Here is a 23,015-nt window from a genome sequence, read left to right on the forward strand (position 1 = left end):
AGCTGGATGACTGCTGCTTTTCTTTTGTTACAAGCTTTGCAGGTTTGCATGTGAGGTTTATTTTACATATATGTAGACTTGAAGACTAACATTGGAAATTGATTTACAAAGCAGCAAATGAATCATAGGATGGTTTGGATTGGAAGGAACCTTGTAAATCATCTAGTTCCACCTCCCCTGCTATGGGCATGGACACCTTCCACCACACCAGGTATTTCAGTGCTCCATCCAGCCTGGCCTTGAACACTTCCAGGGATGAGCATCCACAACTTCCCAGGGCAACCTGTGCCAGGGCCTCACCACCCTCACAGTAAAGGCTTTTTCCCTATTATCTATTTACTATGCACCTCCCCTCTTTCAGTTTTAAGTCATTCCCCCTTGTCTTGTCCCCACATGCTCCTGTACAAAGTCCCTGTCCATCTCTCCTGTGTGCTGCTGGCTGGTTTGTCAGACATGGTTACACTGGGGACACAGTCTGAGCACACACTTCAGGCCTTGTCCGTGTTAGAGGGGCTCTGCAGAGGATGGTGGTGTGGAAACCTTGGATTTAGTGTTATCAGTGACAGCCAGACTGTGGGAGGGACAATTCTGCCACTGTATCTGCATCTTCCCAGACAAAGTAGGCAATATTCCCTGTCAGCGTAGCTGTGATGGCACCAGGAAGCTTTGTGGTACTTTATTGGAATCTCCTGGGTAATCTGTGTTCTTTGCAGCTGAAACAGTCTTGTTCCCTTTCACACAGATCTGAGAGAAGGTGTAGTGACCCTGCTTGAAGTGGTCAAATAGCACTTGACAAACCTCATACTTCTCACCTCCCACATGAAGGGTTAATTTATAACTTCGGAAACGTTGTCTGCTGCGGCTGCTGGAGATAAATGAGTGTCCTTTAGACTCTGTGAGCTCATCAATATTTAATGTGCCTGCTTAAATTAAACTCCAGTCAAACTACTGATTATTCTCCTCACCTTGCTCCCCCTTCAATCATTAATGGACATTTTCCACAAGCAAGTTAACCAAACACCTACAGTGGCCTTTGCACATGCTGGCCTTACCCTTTCGCTGCAGACTCTGTCCTCCCATGCTGATTGCATAAGGACTGCAAAGATAAAAAAGGATGCTCCCCAGCCTGGACCACAGTTTAAAGGACAATAGTTGATCAAATACTTAGAATTAGGTTATGTTTTGAGATTTTCCTTCACTGCACAATCTAGACCTTCTTTAAAATCAAACAAGCAAATAAACAAACAAGAATACCCAAACCTGCTGCCTCTTGACCCAGGGTGATAATCCTTTTGATCAGATTTAGGGTGTTCAGCACCAGCTACATTCCTTGCTGGGAAGGACCCCTTCCAAGGTGGCTGTTTGAATACCCTCTAATTTTCCTCTCTGTACCTCCAGGAGCTGCTGCTAGAGCACTGGCTGTGAAGTAGAGAACATTCCTCGATCATCTGTTCGCTGGTACAGCTGTGAGTGACCCAGAACAGCACATCCTGCAACCATGGTGTACCAAAAATCAGGTAAAATTTAACTAGCTGCTGCTCTCATCCCTGGTCATGCTACACAAGTACCTTTATTCTTTGGAATCTTAGACCCCACAGGCTGAGGGGAAAAGTGGCTTATAGAAATTATTCAGTGTTTTACTTTATTTTCTATTTTAAATGAGGATTTAAGAATTCTGGTGATGTGTGGGATGAAAGTGTGGTTGTGAATGGTGCAGTTATAGCACTGTTACAATTCACTGGGCCTTGGAAGGCCATGTAGGAAGGGTTCCTGAAGGGAAGAAATGAGAAGATTAACCAGTGATGTGAAATCTAAGCCGAATGGCAGTTGCCAAAATACTGTAGGCCCAGTGAGCAGAAACCTAGAGTTGAACAGAGCTGTATTGCTTATTATGAAACCAGGGACAAAGGAGACATGGAGGAGGGACTGTTTCCTCTAACCTTTTCTGTAGCTTGTTTTCCCAGTTCTGTTCCTTGCCAGCAAGGCTGGCCTCTCAAAATTATGGTATGCACTTGACTGACATGTTCATATTAAGAACGGGTTTAATTGAAACAAGGGACTTGTCATTAGGGGGACATCCAGAGAAGTTAGAGTATGCAATTAGGGTCAGTATGTATTCACTCAAAGTGCATAGTTATTCTCAAGTGGGGTTTCTTGTTCAGGTCCAAAGCTTCCTGTGATCTGAACTTGGTTTGGTTTACATCTGACTGGACTTGCTTCCTCTGCATAAGGATCCAGGGAGTGCCAATGTACTCCTGCCACTGATGTGCCTTAACTCTTTTTCATGTGCCTTAACTATTCTTGTACAGCTAAACCATTGTGAACTTGTGAATACACTATTTTTTTTTTGAGATGCTCATGACCAATTTTGCTAGAATGAAGTATTTAATTTTACAAGATTGTTTTTTAAGCTTCTGTATCAAGCACAGATATTTCTGTATCTGTAATGGGAACTGGAGCTTTAGATGCATTTGTTTGCAAGAAGGTTTTGTATTAAAGTGTAGGAAAGAGCACATCTTGGACAGTTAATTCAGAATTGTTGTTTCCCAGCCATCTCTTGTGTGGCTATGGGAAGATTTCACTTACCCTTTCAATTTCAGCCTGTGTCCTGAAGCCCAAGAAGCAATCAAAGTAAACAGTGGCTGTTTACTGTCTGGGCAGCTGTCTTCAGTCATTTGTTTCAGCAGCTCCAGTGCACATGTTCCCAAAATGCTGCGCTTCCCAAAGAAATCTGTGCAAGCACAAGCTAGCCTAGCTTTTCCTAATATCTGTAGCAGTTACCTGGGCATGGAATTTAAGCCTACTCACCTCTTTTATTGGTCTAATGCATATGCAGAACAGTTCATTCCTTTTGCTTCACAGCAACCTCTTACAGTTCGTGAAGTTCTATGGTGTTTCCCTGTTCCTTCTGTCTAGGTTAAATGCCATTTATTTCAGTTCTCCTCCCTGAAACAGCTTTCTAGAGCTCTCGGAGTTCCTGTTCTCCTTTCTTCCCCCCCACCCCCCTTCAGCTGGCTGCCCTTTTCGACATGAGATACACAGCACAACCCAACACCAGCTGGGATGTCTTAGAAGTGAGGCTTGAGTTTATGTCATTCTTCTGTCAGTCCTTCCAGTAGCAAGTATTGATTTTGATATTTACCTGAATGCTGTGAGGCATGGATCAAGACACTTTCAAAGACATTTGAAGTTCACAAGCCTTTGTAAATATTGCATGAAGGAGTAAGTCTGGAATGCAAGACTGAAAAGGAGAATGGTGCCATACCTGCAGGAACTGCAGAGGCTGTGAACATCTGAGGTTGCATCAGAATTTCAGGTCTAGGAATATTTCAGCTCTCAAAATTTCACTCAGCTCAGGGAATGTTTATCTTTCCACCTGCAGTGTGTGGTTACCTGAGCTCTAATTGGGTAGAGGCAGCAGCAGAGCTGTCACCCAGAGCACGCCCGAGGTGGGGGCTGATACTCGCTGGGTGTTCAGCAGCTTCTGCGGCAGCCTTTGCAGCCTGGAGGGTGAGCATCGCAGGTGGCTGAACTTGCCGGCCGCCCTGCCGCCTGTGTGACAGCGCTGGACGTGCCATGCACACGGACCCGGCCCGGGGCTCCGACGAGGCGGCCCCTGAAGGCAGCGGGTGCGCTGACACACGAGTGAGTTGTCTCTCCCCGGAGCGGACAGGCTGGGGTAGCAGTGCCGCATGTGCGCTGCCTGCATCGCTGTCTGCAGCGCAACTTTGCGGGTTTTGGCACGGCCGGTGCGGGGGGCAGCGCCCGTGCCCGTCCTGCGGCCGCTCCGCCGCCCCGGGGACCCGCACGGTGCCGGGGGAGCCCGGCCTGCGGCTGCCTTGGGGCGAGGAGCGGGGATGGCGCTGGGGGTCACCGTGCCCCGGGCTGCTGACAATGGGGGGCAGCGCTGCGGACGGGCACCCGGCGGGCAAGGACCCCGCGGTGAGCGCCGCTCTCGGGGCTCGGGGGCGGCTCCCACACGGCCCCGGGCTGGGGGCGACCCTCGGCCCGGCGGGAACGGGGCAGGGGTCTGCCCGCGGGACAGGGGCAGGAGCGGGGCAAGGCAGCGTCGGGCGGCGGAGGTGAGCCCGAGCCCGAGCCGAGCGGCCCCGCCTGCCCGGAGGGGCGGGGGTCGGGGCGGTCCCCCCGCGCCGGGGCTGCGGGAGGCGGTGGCGGCCCCCGGCAGCTCCTCCCCCGCCCGAGTTACAACCGGTTCGTGCCGGCCGCGGCCCGCCCGCCGCGATGCGGGGCTACCCCGGCTCCCCGGGGGCGGCTCCGGGCCCCCGCCCCACGGGCCGCCCGCCCGCAGGTAACGGGGCCGGGACCCGCGATTCGGGCGGGGGGACAGCGGGGCGGGGGCGGACGGACGGACGGACAGACCCCCCGCAGGGGCCGCTGCCCCCGGTTTGGCCCCGCCCGGCCCCGCTCTGCGGCGGGAGCTGCCCCGGGAGCTGGGGCGGGGGGCGGCAGGGCCGGGCCGGGGCCCCAGGGCGGCTCTGCGGGGAGCGGCTTCAGGAGCAGGAGCGGATCGTGCCGCCGGCCCCGGGCGAGCCCATCCCTTGCGGTGCCCATCGACGAGCACCCCTCGGTGTGGCTGCGGTGCCTCCTGGTGTGCCCTGTTTATCTGATGGGCACTGGGCGGTGTGCGACATCGGCACCTGCCGCGGGCACATGGCAGCGGATGCCCATCGCCATCGGTGTTTGTGTGCCCATTGCGGGAGCCCACCGACACCGTGAGTGCCCATTGCGGGCTCCCTGTGTCACCCCGGCGGCTGCCCCGGAGCTGGGCACTGTGGCTCGGCCGCGTTGCCATCGGCACGGCCAGGGCGACCTTCAGTCACCTCCCGGAGCGCTTCAGTCCCGGCGCGGGTGAGCGCTCCCCGTCGGGACCGGCCCGCAGCTGGAAGGCGTCAATGTGTAACGCGGGGCTGTGGGCTGGCCCCGAGGGCGTGGGGAGAGGCGAGGCGAGCAGAGGGCTATAAGAGGCCGTGCATCCCCACGGAGATCCTGCCAAGGGTGTGCGCACGGACCGGGCGAGCGGATGCTGAAGGGAAGCCTCGCAGGTTGGGATGCGTGAGGCGTCGCGCATCGTGCTCTCGGTTTGCAGAGCAGATCTCTGGTAAATCATGTTGGCTCGTGGTTTCTAGCAGCGCTGGCTCATATCTGCCCGCATGGATGCGTGCTAGTGACGGACAGGCACTAAAGTTTTTCATTCGGGGGGTTTCCATCCGCTCTGGAGCAGTGAGGCTCTGGAAACAGGTAGGACTGGTTCTGCTGAGCTGACAGATTTGTACAAAGCTGACTGGTTTATGTGCTGCCCCACTGATGCTTCTTAATGTAAACTAATTTTGCACTATAGAAAAACATTATTTTGTTGTTGGTAAGTTTCGTTCTGGTGTTTAGTTTTGTTTAAAATTTCACACTTCTGTCATCCATGTGAAATAGGAGGAAACATTGATATTGACAACTCTCTTATTCAACTGACAGAAAAGCAAGTAGAGAAATGTGACAAATAGGCAGATCTGAATATTGAGAACTAGAAGGGAAATACATATATGTGTTCAGTGTCACACAGGAAGCTGCTGTACTGTAGAATACCAGTTAAAGTCAGATATCGTGGAAGTAGAGATGCAACTTGCAGTGAATTTAATACAATGCTTGTGCTGTTTTGTCAGTACACATGCAGGTGTTGGATATGATGAGCATGTTAAAAGCACCTATGATGCAGCAGTCTCATGCTCTAGGTGTTACTTTCAAGCTAAGGGTAGCAGAAATTTCAGATGATAATTGCAAGGACTTGCCTGAAAAATAAACAGAAATTTACAAGAAGTCTGATTCAGCTTAAAACGAGGGATGTTACTTTTCTGGCTGGTACCGTCTTGCTTTGTAGCAGAGCCTTGCAAAACTCGAGGAGCCCAGTGTTAATCACGCAGTGTGTGTGCTGACATCAGCTCTCTCTGCAGCCATGTGCTGCTCACAGAAAGCACCACACTTCCTGGGCTCTGGCTGCACAAAGAACGAACTGGAAACAATCACACTGCTACTGTCTTTCTCAAGATTCCCTTTGCCACAGATTAATACAAGTTGCTGTGCTGAGGGCTAATGTTTCAGTGGTGCTCATGTTCTTTTTTTGTGCTCATCTGTCCTCTTTAAGCCAAATTCTAAGATTTATAGGAAGGGAGTTCAGTGCTGTGATAATGGTGCTCAGAGCAAAGCAAATAGTTGCAGCCAGACACTTCTCTCTTTCCACATTGAAGCTGTCGTTCAGTTTGTTCTCTAGAGTTTCTTTTTGTTGTGGTTGGTAAAGGCTTTCATCGAGCAGCTCTCTTCCTCTGATTCTTATTCGCAGTGAGTACAACTCACTGAAAAGCTTTTTCTCACCAAATTTCAAGTTACTATTCAATTCTTTATGCTTCATGTCTCTTTTTCAGTATTTTTAATTTAATTTGGTTTCCTGGAGCCTGAAACAGTATCCCTAGGCTTAGTGAACCGAAGGGTTTGTGAAACTGTTCCCACCTGAATCCTGAATCTTGAACAGTTGTTTATCTGTTACCAGGATTATACAAGTCTTCCTGGTTGGTTCTGAGAAAAAAACCCACAACTATTGACTCCCCTCACTTCCCTCTGTGTGGGCTTCTGTGTCTTCATTTTTAGTGCCCACATTTATCTTTACAGTTTGTGTCCTCTTTCTACACAGACAGAAAACAGTGGAAGGCGCTTTGGATCCCTCCCAAGTCGATGCACAGGTTTGGTGTCCATGCAAATGAAGGTTTAATTTTCACTGTCAGTTCTTTTCCCTGCTACCAAGCTATTACAGTACAACCTTTCCTTTCGGAGAAGCATTAAATAATGTGCCAATGGAAAGCTGATATCCATGGTCCCAGCAGTGGCTTTGTTGTGCAGGACATCTTTAACTATGATAGCAGAGGGCTCTGGGGAACAGGCTCCTCATGCAGCTCCCTGCTCTCTCCCCCTCTTTTCAGGGGAGTTAGGAAATACCTCAGTTTAGCTATCAGGCACACAGCAGGGTGAGGTGAAGGAATAACCTGCAAAAACAGGAGGAGGAGGGAAGGGAAAGCCAGGTCATTCAAAAATGACCCTGGGATTTTATAGATCTGTTATACCCCAGAGGATGATTTCTGGGGAAATTATGTTTGGTTTTTTTTTATTTTTACTTTTTGCCCAACAGTTGTGGACTATAAATGGCTTGGAGCATTCAGAGAATAGAGATGGTTGATACCTAAAATTTTGTTATTTAACTAAAAGATGCAAAAGAGATCTATGATGCAAAATAGGAGTTGTCAGCATGTAGAAAGTTAGCACTTTTACTGCTGTAAATTGGGTACAGTTGGTTAAATTCAGTTATACTCTGCAGCATTGCAACAGATGACAAACTAATCCAGAGGTTTTTAGTCTTTCTATTAGAGGAGACTACGTGACCTAAGACTACAAAAACTTTTTTCCTCTCCTGCCCAGTCCTTGCTTCCTTCCCATGAAATATTTAGAATAGCAGAACTGAACTCAAGAGTTGTCTTTGTGCTAAATTTTAGGGCACCAATATAATGGAAATCAAGGTGACAGCTAAAATGTGTTTGTTTTCTAAAGTTTATTTTTAAATAAATATGAGTTGGGGCTATTCACTGTCTACCTCCATTATTGTAGGGTTTTTCTGAAAACTTCCTTGCTTTGTCTCATTGTCTGCTTTTAAAGCTGTTACTTATTTCCACTATGTTTTCCTCTAGGCAGGGACAAAAGCCAAGTGAAAATTACTTAATTCATGGACAGATGCATGGGTCAGCTCTTGGGGACTGTATTCAAATAAATATTTTGTGTGGAAATGCAGAGATCCCTTTTTGTGTAAAAGGCATTGTTATAGGAAAGTGCCTATGACTTCTGGCTATCCTAGCTGCCACCCTTGCATCTCACAGGATCAAGGGACACTCACCAGGCATTGGAGTGAGTCAGAATTTACATTTATTAGCTGAAACAAATAAGTTTGTAGCATTTGTAACTGGGAATGATGTATCTTCAAGGACAGTCAGTATATTAAAATTGTAAATCACTCCCAAAGGACCCAGGATGTCGAAATGTATTTCACATTAGTGGGCGATATTTTTGTTATTTGAGGGCTCAAGGCTGCTGTCAGATGTTAATTAATTGCAGGAGATCAGTACTTCTCCACTGAGATAACTTGTTTGCTTTTGAAGTTCCTCTAGGAAGATTTTAAAAAGAAGAAATTTCATGTGAAGCCTCCATTTTTTCAGAGTTGTGTTAACTGTTGCAGTGATATGTTGGCTGAAAACTTGCTTTGTTGTCTTTTTGCAGGTGGTTGTCACATGAAGGTACATTTATAGGAAGCTGACAGATTTTTGCCATCATCTGTGAGTATTTACCCTCAAAGTCACATTTAAGTGCATTTGCAAACTAGAACTGGCCTTTTTCATGTCTCTATACAATTCCTCAAAATTTTATACTATAGAGCTTTTGTTAAGTTTTCCATGCAAATTCTTAAAAATTGCCCGAGAAAAGGGTGTGAGGATCTCAAATGGGAATTCTGTTATTGTCTGCTTGTTTTCCCCTTTGCTTTCATACAGCAGTAATTTTTTTTCCATTTCCTCTGGGTTCCTAAGTCAAAAAGGCAGTGCAATGCATTTATTTTTCTGCTTTGTCTCTTGGGAGTCTCCCAGAGCAGAGCTGTTACTGCAGCAGTCTTAATGCTTGAGCTGCAGTGTGGAGGTGGTTCTTGAGAATATCTTCCAGGGTGAAGGAAATAAAACTATTGAGAATTACATATCTGGTTAGTGGCAGAGCCAGGAGCAGAGCATGTGTTTTGTATTAATCAAATTTTATTCATCAGATTGCTCCCTGTAGGGAAGGAGGGCAGGCTGGCTGTGTGCACAGGGAGACTCCAGAGCAACGTAGCCTGGAAAACCTCTGAAACTGCCAGATTTTAGAAGTACTGATCCCTACATTCACACTCTAGTCTTGAGAAGATGTGAGGGTGGTGGGTTATTTAAAGCCATAGATACACAGGTGATGGGTTGGGCCATGCCCAGGAGCAAGGTGGTGCTTCTGGAGTCCAGGCAGTGAGTGCCAGTTTGGGGAAGGCTGATGTGTGCAGAGGGCTGACACTTTTACAGGTTATAGCAGATTTTTGTGTGCATGTTTGTTGCTGTCATGCAGCCACACCTGTACACAGTCTTAGAGCTCACTTCACTAATATACTCAAAGTGATTTTTGGATGCAGCTCTCTACACATCACTTTGTTGACAGAACAGAGTACATAACTATTACTACTGCCAAAATGTCAGTCTTCCTCTTGATCTGCCCCTCTCAGAGTGCACTATCTGGTGGCAAACACCTTAATAAATAGAAAGATACTGTGCTGAGAGTGGAACTGAGTATAGATTTTTTTCCTCCTTTTTTAATATTCATGGCTTTAACAGCAGGTGACCATGGGGCTCTTTTGCTGAACCGTGCCAGATATGAATGCCTGAAGTTTTCAGAGAGCTTATTTAGCACTCAGCAAATGAAATGCTTCTCTTTCATGCAGCGCTGGTGTATGTCCAACTCTATGTATGATGCTTTAGGTGCTGCTGTTCTGTTACCCAGCAGTTCCAATTTCCCCTGCAGTGTGCTGCACTGTTTCATGCAGTGTGGCATTTCCAGCTCCCACAGCCTGTGTGCTGCAGCTGCTCCTGCAGGATGGCTGAACCTGCCACCTCTGCACAGCTCCCCTGTGCTCAGGCAGGTGTCTGACCCTGCTCTCTCTGGGTTTTGTCTGCACAGGTGCTGCCCTGCCTCTGCCCCCAGCTGCCAGGATGGCGTTTCGGAAGCCGCCGGACGGAGGCTGGGGCTGGGTGATCGTGGTGGTTTCCTTCTTCGCCCAGTTCCTGTGCTATGGGTCACCGCTGGCGGTGGGAGTGCTGTACCTGGAGTGGCTGGATGCCTTTGGAGAGGGGAAAGGCAAGACTGCTTGGGTTGGATCGCTAGCCAATGGAATTGGATTGCTTGCCAGTAAGTGCAGAAGCAGTATCTGTCCTAAATTGAAATGTCTCCAATTGATGCTTTCGTCTGTGTGTGTGCTCTTGGAATCGTGTCAAAGACAGCTGCAAATGAGGGTGCTGCATTTTTCTTTTAGTTTTATATTACATTTATAGTTTCCTTTATAGTTACATTTATGCATAAGCCAGAGGAATATAATGTTAAAAGAGCAAGAAAAATATTCCCTTTATTCAAATACAATTATTTTGAATTTTCTAAACTAGAAAAGTCATACTCTAGAAGCTGAACAGTAATTTTGTTGATGCATTTTTTTTTTTAATGAGACTTTAAGACTAACATTTATATTATTGTCTTAAAATCAGAGCAAGCTGTTAGTCCAAAATGGTTCAAGTGCTTTATGAAAAAAGTCAATGAATGAGTTACTAATTTTTCAGCTCTAGCAGAAAACCTACCAGTGAGGGTGGGTGAGGGCTCCTTTTCATTCTTTACTTGAGAAAAAACTCCCTTTGAAGGCTGGAAAATTATGGGTAACAGTAGCATTAAATGAAGCAACTTTCCTAGAAACTTTTCTGTAGTAAGACATTGTCACTTGGAGAGTAACAGCAGAATTTTAGGGAAATAAAACCTCACCTTGACAATTCCTAGGTTGTTGTTTTAAGATCAGGCACGGGTATTTACTGGGTCATATCACTAACTTCTGTTTTTCAAAGATTTACCATGGGAACTATTATCTATTTGCTGGATCTGGAAAAAATTTCTAGTCAACAGGGGAGCTGCTACAAGCAAAAGCAATAATGTGGTTTAATGGACAAAATGCAGCTCAGGATCCTGAGGAAAATCTCCTCAAAAGAAAGTTGATGTTCCAATAGCAATACAGACCTGAATAAAGAGCACTGCTTTGTATGGCCCCAGAACTGATCAAGTACTGGTGTCACTCCTGTGTTAGGGTTTTTTTGCCACCAGGCAGAAGAGAAATGGGCAAAGGCAGGTGGATCACTGAGCACAAAAAGACTCTATTTAGTCTGAGGGTGTTATTGGATAAAGGACTGGAGATTGCTCTTCCATCATCCTTTTTTAATTTTCCTGCGTCATGGGTATTAACTCCTGATATTCATCAAGACCTCAAAATATTTGAGTGAAAGAGTGAAGTGGGGGAAAGTAATGATAAACAAGGTAATTGCTGAAGGAAAAACTAGGCAGAAGGAAATTCAAGAGAACACCCTTTTAGGAGACCAGAGGTCTCTGGCTCTGTTAAGAGCCTCAGTCCCCTTTCCCTTATGTCAACATTGTGCTTGTTTCCAGATGTTAGTGCCCTCTGACTTGCTGCTGTGGGCAATTCTCAGCAATGTGCTTTGTAGCTGGCTGGTTTTTGGCTGGGGTAGAGTTCATTTTCTTCTCAGTGGCTGTGTTTTGGAAATGTGCTGGATGCAGGGTTGATAATGTAGAGGTGTTTTTCTTACTGGTGAGCAGGGCTAACAGAGCCAAGGTCGTTCCTGCTGTTCCTGCTGCCAGTCTGGTGAGGAGACTGGGGGTGCACAGGAGGTCAGGAGGAGAAACACCCAGGACAGGTGACCCCAAGTGACCACAGGGATGTTCTATGCCATGTGACATCATGCTCAGTATGGGGGGAGAAGGAGGAAAGGGGGGGATCTTCTGAGAGATGGCATTTGTCTTCCCGAGTCACCATCACACGTGATGGGGCCCTGCTGCCCTGGAGATGGCTGAACTTGCCCTGCCATGGGGAGCAGTGAAGGAATTCCTTGGTTTGCTTTGCCTGCATGCAAAGTGTGCTTTGCTTTCCCTATTAAACTGCCTTTATGTCAGCCCAGGAGTTTTCCAGCTTTTACCTTTCTGAGTCTCCTCTTTCCTGCTGGTGGGGGAGTGAGATCGTGGCTGCATGGGCCTGGTTGTGGTAGAGGTTAAACCATGACAGCAGCTATAATAATGATGAATAATACAAATCAATGATGAGTAATACAAATCAAAGGTGCTCTTGTGACTGATTTTGGTATGGAATGATTAAATGAAGGTTTCACAGGTTAGGAGGAGTGCTGTCTGTCCATGTGATTTTATTCTTTCAGTTTGGCATTCAGAAGCTTAATAATCATTCCTACCCTTTATGCCTTCAAAAGAAAGTGCAGGGAGGGTCCTTTAATTACATTGATGTTATCAGAGTTGACTGAAAACAAAGTCTATGTTCCCAGCTTTACCTAAAATGGAAGTTCCCACTGCTTGTCAAGCTGGGTTCTGACCCTAATGATAAATCTACTGAATTTCCTCCTTAAAAGTATGCAATTTTATGGTACAAGTTGTTTAGTTTTAGTTTTCAGCTGATGAATAATGTTAACTTCAAGTGGTATATTTTGAAGTGCCCCTTGATTAGTGTGATGGATGTCTAGAAAATGTCATCAAATTATTTCTAAATTTTCTTTAAAGCCTGTAACTTGATACAGTCTTTTTGCCAATACTCCCACACTTTTAATTAAGGCTCTACTGGAGAGCCATTTAGACTCTTCTGTGGGCTTTATTCAACTTAACATCACCTTTCTGAAGCTGTAGATACCAGACTGGAAAAGGAATGACAATTATGGTAGATTAGCAGCCACAGCCAGGAAATAAATCAGAGTCCATTTTCTTAGGAAGACTTTTCTCATTGATAGCACTGGCAATGACATTCGCCAGCTTCTCTAACAGAGAAAGTTGGGACCAGTGACTCTGCTGTATTAGTACTGTAATTTCACCAAACTCAAGAAGATATATATAGCATCTGGCACAGAAAAAGGTTCTCTGTCTTCTCCCCTTCCTTCTGCTCGTGTAATCTGAAATTTCTTTTCAAGCAGCTGATGCTGGTGAGCACTTTCATGTTTGCTGCATTGGTATCCTTTCTAAAATGTTTACTTCTGACTTCTGTGAGAGCTAAACTTAGACTGGAGACATAGAAACCCAGAACAGCACCTTGTTTATTTGGATCCATTTCCTGGGCACCTGGTGTTCGATTTCTGTCCTTTTGCTCGCAGCACAGACGGTGCTGCTGGGGCCAGTGTCCAGCCTGAGCCGGAGAAGGGAATGGGGCTGGGATCCTGTGGGCTCCTCCTCGCAGGATGGCTTGGGTTGTGACTTTCTGTGAGGAAACCTTGCAGAGCAGTGCAAGAAATGTGCCTAGAGGAGTGACAGACAAGCATCAGTGTTGCTGTGGGAGGCAGAGGTGAGAGCTGCCCTGCAGAATTAGTGTTATGACAGTGGTCAGGCTATGGCAGATGGGACACAGGGCTCCAGGGCTTGTTCAACAGGAAGAAATTGAAAAAGCTTAGTAGGTTTCCCTTACTAAAACAGGCCAGAGGAGGATATTTATATATATTCTTGAACATCATGTGCTTCTTCTGCACCAAATGTTCTTAATTTTGCATCCATTTGGAGCCTGAAATTAAATTTAATCCATGTTCCACTTGTTAAAAGCAAAACAAAGACCTTGGCGCCTGTAATTGGCACCACAGCTGTTTATAGTAAGGGTTGACTTCACAGTCCTTGGCATAGGAAGAGACATCAATGTCTCTGTTCCCACTTCCCTTCGTTAATGGAGGGAGAGCAAAGGGAGGATTCTCTCTTGAAAGGCACGCCTTGATAATTTGATGGGGTGTTTCTGCTGATCTGAGGCATGCAGTGCTAGGTGTTTAAAAAGCTTAATTTTGTGTTTTCAAGCAACAATTTTACTACTCTATAACTTTTACTACTCTATGACATCAATTATACCACTCTATTTTGCAGCATCTACATATTTTTGAACACAAACCTCAAACAGCCATAGCCCCCACTGTAAAGTATGGATGCTGTAAATAGCTTATGCATAGGGGAGAAGGGTGTCCCCAAGATTCCTCTGAAAAAAAGCCCAGTTCATATAACAACATTTTTCTAGAAAGGAAATCTCTTTCCAATCAGTTGGGAGTGGGTTACTGCCCAGTGTGAAAGGCTTTTTTTCAGATCTATACTCATATCCAAAGTACAGGCATTTGGAGAGTATTATAACCAGGTTTTAGAAATGCATTTAATATGCAGAGCATTTTCTTGTATTCTGTCCAGTGGATTTTAATGCAGTTCATGACCATTTTTTCTACTCTACAGTTTCAACAGGCTCGGACAGATGCCCAGGTAGGGTGGGTCAGATTAATGCCAATGATAAGAAAAAGAACTCAGTTGTCCAATGCAGTTTGTTTAGCAAAAGGTTTTGTGTATGAGGTGAAGAAAGGAGGATCCTTGAGATTAGTGAGTGGAGTGGAGGGAGAGAATGTTGTTTTGCAGGGTTATTTTTTGCTTTATGTGAAAATATTGAGGAAGAAAGTGTTACTTCTGGATGTCCATTAAAAAAACCAACTTTGTGCTTGTCAGGAGGTCAGCACATTTCTGCAGGTTTAAGTTCCTAAGTGCAGCAGTTGCCTTGTTTTCATGTCTCAGGAAGGACTCACAGACACATCATGGTCTCATTGAGGGTAAAGTACTTAATTCAAAATAATTTTAATAAAAATACTAATGTACAAATGATCCCTCCTAGGTGTTCTTCCTCTTTGGTCCCCCTGTATGAAGATCTCCTGTGAAAACCAATCTTCCTTCTGCTTCCCATTTTGTCTGGGGATCTTGTTGACTGCTCCCCTGATAATTGTGCTGCTGACTGTGAGCTGTGACAGGTTGTGTGCAGAAGAGCAGTGTCTGTTCCTGTGCTGTCTGTCTTCCTAGAGTTAGCTGTCATTCCAGTAAACTGTGCTGCTATCTCTTTTTGACTGAGTTTGGTCTAGTTTTAAGATACATCATTTGGAAAGGAAAAAGCCCTAGGGATTTTATTTGTAAAAGAGGTAAATATTTATCAATGTCATAAAATATTGTGCTAGTTCCAGTGCTAACCCCTGGAGCTGCTGGCAAACTGAACAAAATGCTGGCTTTAAAGCTATTTTTCATGCTTACTATTGAGGATTGCCACTGGGATTTTTTTATGTTGTTCATATTATGGTGAGAGTCAGCTAATGAAAACCCTTATGCTGCCTGAAGATCTGTTTCCTATGTGGCTGTATGCAGACTCCTGCATTCTTCAGAATGCCCACTTTGAGCAAAATCCACAGGGCAGGTCTCAGTCCCACTCTGTGAAAGTTGGATCTTTACTAGAATTTACTGCCTTGAACCCATTGTGGTCCAAATATTTGTAAAGAATGACAAGTTTGTGTACAGTCAATTCTTGTGCAAATACTGTGGTGATAACTGAAGGTGCTGTGCCTGGTGGAAAAGAAAATGCCAGTGCTATGGGAAACAGGGAAGGGGAAGCAATGCAAGGAGGCAGGAAAGGACAAAGATGCTGGCTTTGATGCACCATTTGAAAATCCAGGGGATTTTCTTTTGTGACTGATTTTCTAGCAGTGTGATGAGTGTGAAAGTCGTGCCTAGTGTGAATGGGAAGATGGAGCTGTTCTCTGCTCAACTTGGGGACCTAAAATAATTATTTTAATGTTTACAGTGGCGCTCCTTCTTATAAACAGGGCTGTTGCTGAGTTGCCAGATGTCTTGCTGTGCGAGATGGCAGATTAATGCTGAGCTCTCTGGAGCAGGTTCTTCACTTTTGTGCAGATTGTTTTCCATGTCAGAGTGAAAAGATGTCTTTGTTCTCCTTTGGGATTAGATTTTGTAAGCAGAGAGGCTGGAAGAGCATCTCCTTGGGCCTTGTCAGGGATGATTTTGTTCATGCTCCAGTGGAGATGTCCTTGTCAGGTTATGAAGCCACATCCTTCAGCTCTGTGTCTTGTTCTGGCTTGGGGTCAGAGGGTCCAGTTTCACCTGGGATGCTCTAGCAGGGGTCAGTGATGTCTGTACCAGCACCACCACCCCAGACTGGACAGACACCTTCTGAGAGTAGCTGTGTCCAAATATAGAGAGCAGGTGGAAGGGAAGTGCTGTTTGTTTTAGCAAGGTAGTAGCCAGAAATAAAGAATAGAAAGAGTGCAAATTCCTCTGCTTAATTGTATTATGTTAACACTACTTTATTTTCTTTTAGTGTAGAAGAATTCTTTATACAATACAGAGTCAATCCTTTGTTCATTTTTAAATCCCGTGGTTTTAGGAAACATACCAATCTTAATTTGCCAGTTCTAGTAATTAATTCTAAGAATAAGCAATGCTCTTAGCTTTTGTTCTCAGCATGTTACCCTGCCCAGATTATGCTGGCCAGCTTTCATTCCCACAGTGTACTGACTCTTGAGAAGCAGTAAGTGCTTAGATCTTCCTTTTTCATTGCTTCCAAAATCCAATTAAACCTTTCTTTCCTGGAATATTTTCTTGATTCCTCTGTAACTCTGTTTGCCTGGATAAGCCCCAGCTCAGACTCACCCCCCTTTATGTTCCCTGGGCAGATAGCTCTAATGTAGGGCAAAAGTTCTGGCCTGCCTTGTCTTTGAGGATCATTTCACCTGCTGACAAATCCCTGCTCCTGCCTGCCTGAACTGCTTGTCCCATGGCTGGCAACCACAGGAAAACCTTTCCTGCATTCCCAGCTGCTCTCTTCTGTCTACAAACCTAGGCAAGCACCATCCCCAGGCTCCAAGTGTTTACCTCGTATCACCTTTCTGGGCTCACCTCCCATCTGCTGGGAATCTGTTCTGTGACTCAGGGAGCACTAACCTTGGCAAATGGCAGACTCCAAAATTACTGCTTGTGCAGATTGAATCGACCATGGCGTGTGTGTGTGCATCCCTTCACATGAGGTGCAGATGTTGTAAGGTGGTTTTGTTTGTTTGTGTTAAATAATGGCGTTCATCTGTGCATCTAACTTCTAATCTCAAAGTTGCTGAGTTTAGAAATGAGGCTAACATCTGAGTTTATGAGTGAAGGTTTGAGTTTCAGATAAATTGTCTTTGCAAGCCAAGTCCCTTGCTGGTTGATTCTTTATGCAGGGCACCAAACTTGCACGCTACTTAAGACTAAAAGGTGTATTCCAGGTCACACAGCTCAGAATAAGTGCTTGTTCTACAATTTCTGTGAGGAGAGAACTGGCTGAATAGAGACAGGGTGTGAATTCTGCCTCACTCTGTTCTTGTTTTGAAGAGCTAAGAGAGCTAAGAACTGAGAAGTATTGGGGAGTGAACTTGAATGTTGTTATGGCTGCTCCCCGTAAGTGACTTTTATTTTCTGTAGTTTCACAGGAGGAGCAGAGATAGGTAGTAAAAGGTTCTGTTTAATTCCCTCAAAAATCAGGGAAGAATGATGCTTATCCTTGCCTGGGATGCCAGCAGAGGCTCCCTCTGTGTAAGCACCAGGTGACATTCTTGCTGTGACCATGATCCCCAGTGACTGCCTTTTCTTTCCAGTTTCATACATCACATACCAAGATGAATACAGATACTGTGTTTCTGAAACACAGGTTTTGTGCTCTGGCAAAAAATACCTGCTTGCTTAAGGCCTGGCTGATGGTCTGCCTTGGTTTTGTGTTTCAAGATGAAGATTCTTTTCAGAAACTTTGTGCACCTAAGTTCTGTGGTGACAGTCCAGTATGTTTTGGATCTCCCTATGTGTAAGGAATGTTTCCCTTGCTCTTTCCCTCCCAGCCCAATGACCCTTTCATGGCCTTGATGTTCAGTTTCTCCTTGAGAAAAATTTTGCTAGCCTGACCATGAATATTTTTATAACTGCTTTAGAGAACCCTGTGAAAATGAGTACTCTGAATTGTTATCTAATATAATTATACATGTAAATAGTTATCATAAGAAATATTTCCACAGATTGATATTTTTTTAGAAGTTCTTCCTGGTGCTGGTGTTTACTTGGAATGCTTTTTCCTGTTTTTTTCCTCTAGGTCCTGTCTGCAGTATATGTGTATCATCTTTTGGAGCAAGACCTGTAGCTATCTTCAGTGGCTTTATGGTGGCTGGGGGCCTCATGATGAGCAGTTTTGCACCTAACATATACTTCCTCTATGTTTCATATGGGATAGTTGTTGGTAAGAAACACCTTCCCTTCATTTAGTCTTCATTATTTTGAGTGTTGGTTTATGAATATGAAATGGGAAACTGATTCACAGAGACAATGGTAGACAAAGGAATACTTCATTTTTGGGCAGGGAGGGATGTTGCATGGGCAGGCTGTTACCATGATAAAAACATGGTAACAGCCTGTTCCAGAAATACCTTCCCTTCATTTTGAGAATTAGTGTTCATTATTTTGAGTGTTGGTTTATGAATATGAAATGGGAAACTGATTCATAGAGGCAGTGGTAGTCTGGGACTTTATTTATCAAGGAATGCTTTACTTTTGGGCAGGCTGTTACCATGAAAAAAGATAAAAAAAATGTAAATGTTCATGAGGGTTTGAAAACAGTTTATCCTCTGTTGACACAATTGTTAGAGATGGAGAAGCTGAGGTTTTACCGAAGGCTGGAATCGAACAAGTCTTCTGCTGGCATGAAATGCCAATCTTAAGGGAATAATATCTCTTCTGGAATTCTGTCACATTCTATCATTCTAATTTGATAAATTAGGGATCATTAGGGAGTAGTGCTGCTCTGCCCAGAACTGGATTGAACACAAAATGCTGCGCTGGAGGCACGAGAGCGCTGCGCTCCTGGCAGGTGGTGACCTGCCCTCTGTGCTGCCGTGGGTGGCTGATCAAGTTAACTGTGTCAGGCACTTGGGCACCTCTGTGGCCAGCAGGGCACCGTGCCATGGGCAGGCAGCTCTGCCCAGCCCTGGGCTCAGAGCCCTGGGGCCCTTGCACAGAGCACAGAGCTCAGCTGGAGCTCCTCAAAGCCAGCCTGCCACACCCTGCTCAGCAGCAGGGACGGGGAGGTGGGACAGTGCTGAGCAGGGTTAAAGGTACCTCAGTACCCAGGGCACACCATGGCATCACCTGGGGGATAACAAAGGGCATTCATTCCTAGAGGATGTAGCATGTTTTGTATCTCCCTCCTTTTATGCAGGTCTTGGATGTGGCCTTTTGTACACTGCAACAGTCACCATCACGTGCCAGTATTTTGACAAACGCAGAGGCCTCGCACTTGGGCTGATTTCAACAGGTAGGACTTCAATTGTCATTCTCTCCAGCTTGTCAGCTCTGATGCAGCCATCCTTACCCTGGCAATAAAACCCAGAAGATTATGTTTTTCTCAGTAACTTAAGAAAGTTACTACTTTCTTAAATAAAAATATCAGTAGCAATGAAGGGAAAAACTGAGGCTTCAGATACAATAGTAACTACACTTGCAAGTTTATGTATGGGCCATCAATATAGATGAGGAAAGGATGTTCACTGAAAACAGACTCAGGTAGCTTGGGCTGTGTGCCCCAGATCTTAAGGGGAAACATTCCATAGATCCTCTTTTTGCTCTTTGTTCTTACCCAGGATCAGAGGTGAGAAAGAGATTGGAGATGCAGGATACAAATGCCGCATCACCACTACCTCACATTAGCTGTACCTCTACAGTTTTTAGTGGCCCGAGTAGGAATGGTTACAGATGGCTCCTGTGCCATACCTTGCTTTCTGTGTGCCATGGGGCATCTGCTCTGACCTCTTTGCTCGAGTAGCTGTCAGTGAGGAGACACAGGATCAGTGTAGTCAGTGGTGTGAGATACTAATACCACATCCACACAAGCTAAGTGAAGAGGAGCTTCTAGAGAAATGTTCCTTGGGATCATTTCCAGTGGCTTTGTTTTGCATTCCAGGTGGGTTGCCTTAAAGCCTGATCTTATTGTGCCCTGGTTAATTTCAGAACCTGGAAGGCAAAACAAGCATAGATTTTGTAATTGATTTTTCCTCTGTTTAGCACCAGACAGTCTTCAGCAAATAATTTTAAAGTTTGTCATATAAATTGACTTGAAAACCAATGTTCTGTGTCTGTGAGAGGACACCCACTAGTTAAAATGGATATGTCCTCACTTCAACAAAGAGCCTTTTCTTTAAATTACTGGGATTGCATTAAATGCTTGTGCTCCTAGTAATTTCTCACTCTTCAGTGTTTTCTTCTGAATGGCCACATGTGCATACTTAGTCCTGTAGAGCTTCAGAAATGCTTTTGGGATAAACTCCCACCTGGCAAACCCTGCCCCTTAAACACCAGGCAGTCAAGGGCTGCTTCTAGGAGGGGTCTTGGTGAACTCCTGGTCCATTTCTGCCTGGGAGGAGGAAGGGAAAAATGTTGGAGTGGAAAATTCAAACTGTGCTAACTCAAAATGGTACCTGAAGGGATACATGTATATGAGAGCAGGGCAGAAGAGTGACTTAACAGTTCTTTGATGTTTTTAATCAGATATAGTATTGATCCTACTTGTTTATGAAGCGTCTGCTAGTGTTATTTGTCACAAAGTGTTCAGATATTTTGGGAGATTTTTTTTGTGCTGTTGCTACTCAACAAAGGAACTGTAACTTCAGGAGGAATGATGATTTACTGGTTCATTAAACTTGGGAGAGTCAGGAGCACAAATGAATTAACATTCCTGTGGCACTGTATTCATAGCTGCTGAATTGTGGAATTTTGTTAGAGTTGAGGAATGGTCTTGGTTCTTCAGTTTAAACCAAACTTATTTTTCTTTTATAGGCTCAAGTGTTGGACTCTTTATATATGCAGCACTGCAAAGAGAGCTTATTGAGCTGTATGGACTGGATGGGTGTCTGCTAATAGTTGGTGCCCTGTCTCTAAATATATTAGCCTGTGGCAGCCTAATGAGACCTTTGGAATCACCCAGTTCTCCTCCACCAGAGAAAATGTTTGTAGACAAAGTCCCAGATCAATATTTTGTTTACCATGAAAAGGAAAAGACTGTAGAAGAAAACATTAGCATCCTTGAAAAGGGCTATATTGATGAAAAATCTGTGAACAATGTGCCTGACTGCAAACAGGATAGCATTTTGCATAAGAACACATTGAGCTCAATAAACGTAAATGAGAAAGACACTTACAAAAAGAAAGTTGTAGAACAGACAAACTTCTGCAAGCAACTCGCCAAGAGGAAGTGGCAGCTCTATTTCACCTACTGGAAGGAGACCATGGTTCTTTTCAAGAACAAAGTATTTTCAGCTCTCTTTGTTGCCATCTTGCTCTTTGATATTGGTGGATTTCCCCCTTCTCTGCTCATGGAAGATGTAGCAAGAAGTGCAAACATTAGTGAAGATGACTATTACATGCCCCTTATTTCCATTATTGGCATTATGACGACTGTTGGCAAACTTACTTTAGGAATACTGGCAGATTTTAAGTGGGTTAACACTTTATATCTCTATGTAACTACCTTAATAATGACAGGAGTGGCCTTGTTTGCAATTCCATTCGCCAAAAGTTACCTTACATTAGCAATGCTTTCTGGGATTTTGGGTTTTCTGACTGGGAACTGGTCAATTTTTCCATATGTAACAACAAAGACTGTGGGGATTGAGAAACTGACTCATGCCTATGGGATATTGATGTTCTTTGCTGGACTTGGGAACAGCCTCGGACCACCAATTGTAGGTAAGGGCAAGGTGTGGATATAAACTGAACATGGGCTTGTCACAACCAGACAGAATTTTGCATGTCTAATAGTAATGGAAAGATGAAATCAAAATCTGCAACAAAAAATAAAAGCTGTTTAGCTGATTATGTTCATGATTTGTCTTTGGGAGAAAACACATTCCATGTCTAAGAGGTCAAACAGCATTTTAGATTCAACCTATGTAATTTAAATTTTATTTTGTTGTTTGAGTGGTTTTTAATTGTTGTTTTTCTATGTTGCCAGTGCTGTGTTGCATTTCACTGATGAGCTTCTCTCTTATCCCACTCCCAGGCTGGTTTTACGACTGGACGCAGGAGTACAACACTGCTTTCTACTTCAGTGGCTTTTGTGTCCTGCTGGGGGGATTTCTCCTGCTCTTGGCAGCACTGCCCTGCTGGAATGCCTGCACCAATCAGAGCTCCAAGCTGCCTCCAAATACTTACTCCTACAAAGTTGCATCTAACGCTTAGGTGACAACTGGAAAACACTTTGCGCCTTTTTATATTATATAGCAAAGTATTTTAATACTTTTCCACTTATTTATGAAGCCCACAAATCCTCTTTCCACTAGAAAAATTCCATTGTTGCTTGTTGTTCAGTTTCTTTTTCTTCTTCTATTTCTTTTTTTTAATGTTATTTTTAAAAGCAGTCTTATTTTGTGTACTATGCACCGTGTTTTCAGCCTTTGTCTACTGTAATTTCCTTTCACCCTGTAAAGGGGGTGTTCCTGCTGTATTATCAGATGTACTTTTTTTAAGGGGCGTTGGTATGGAGGGGTGAACACTTTAAAGCAAAAATGAAGGCCTGTTCTTTATAAGAGAAGGCTGGCATTTCTGCCTCCTTCCATAGGTCTCCAAGTTGCACAATTAGACTTTACAAAACAAGAGTTTGCCTTATTAAAATGTAATACTGTGGCAAGGTGCTTTTAACTTCATGCTTAGATTAACTTTTTGTCTTTTTAAAGTTTCTCCAATTTATGATTAAGTGCCAATTGTGGGAGGGAGAAGAGGGGAAACAATCAACCTTGTGTTGTAAAACTGAAATGAACATTATGACGAAAGTAAAGATTCTTATTACCACTGCGACTAAGAACCATGTTTATAAATACTGCACATTTTGTGAAGCCTGTTTATAAAACTGTTGAACCAAAACCTTTTAAAACCAAGGAATAAATGTGATTGTTGAAACCGTGAAAGGAAATGCTGACTTGGTTATGCAAGCTCATAATCTTTTTATCAGGGTTGGAGAGACGTTCACTGAAGCCCACAGGTGAGTGTTTCTAAGCAAGGCACGCATATTCTGCTGGTCCTGGGGGCCTCTCTTGTTGCACAACCACAGCTGAGTGGATTGATGCACCTGCAGAAAGCTTATTAGGGCTTGTAGGGTGTTAACAAGGCAGACCTGATTAAAAAGGGGAAATTGTGACTGCAATGTCGTCTCAGCTGTCCTTTTTTGGAACGGATATAGCAAGGAGAAAAGGCAGTACCAGAGAGCAAGAAAAAGCATGGGGGAGGGCTAGCAG

General features: G+C 44.6%; 1 protein-coding gene across 3 annotated transcripts; it reads left to right on the top strand.

Annotated features, from left to right (window-relative positions):
* The first annotated feature begins 1,439 nt into the window (after positions 1 to 1,439).
* Positions 1,440 to 22,924, top strand: SLC16A9 (solute carrier family 16 member 9). 3 transcript variants are annotated; one of them, XM_058810585.1, is made up of 7 exons: positions 1,440 to 1,517; positions 8,326 to 8,381; positions 9,790 to 10,017; positions 17,831 to 17,974; positions 18,950 to 19,045; positions 20,563 to 21,471; positions 21,785 to 22,924. In XM_058810585.1, exons 3-7 carry the CDS (start codon positions 9,822 to 9,824, stop codon positions 21,961 to 21,963), a joined length of 1,524 nt encoding a protein of 507 aa, XP_058666568.1. In that variant the 5' UTR covers positions 1,440 to 1,517; positions 8,326 to 8,381; positions 9,790 to 9,821; the 3' UTR covers positions 21,964 to 22,924. The 3 variants fall into 3 exon arrangements, with proteins under 3 accessions (XP_058666568.1, XP_058666567.1, XP_058666566.1); XM_058810584.1 differs by lacking the exon at positions 1,440 to 1,517 and adding an exon at positions 5,023 to 5,119; XM_058810583.1 differs by lacking the exon at positions 1,440 to 1,517 and adding an exon at positions 5,026 to 5,259.
* The last annotated feature ends 91 nt before the right edge of the window (positions 22,925 to 23,015 follow it).

The sequence above is a fragment of the Ammospiza caudacuta genome, chromosome 9, assembly GCF_027887145.1.
Source record: "Ammospiza caudacuta isolate bAmmCau1 chromosome 9, bAmmCau1.pri, whole genome shotgun sequence".
NCBI lineage: Eukaryota > Metazoa > Chordata > Aves > Passeriformes > Passerellidae > Ammospiza > Ammospiza caudacuta.

Coding starts and splice junctions, on each gene's coding strand:
- SLC16A9 (XM_058810585.1), top strand. CDS start 9,822: ATGGCGTTTCGGAAGCCGCCGGACGGAGGCTGGGGCTGGGTGATCGTG. Junction 19,046..20,562: donor ACTTGGGCTGATTTCAACAG/GTAGGACTTCAA, acceptor TTTCTTTTATAG/GCTCAAGTGTTGGACTCTTT. Junction 21,472..21,784: donor CCTCGGACCACCAATTGTAG/GTAAGGGCAAGG, acceptor TCCCACTCCCAG/GCTGGTTTTACGACTGGACG.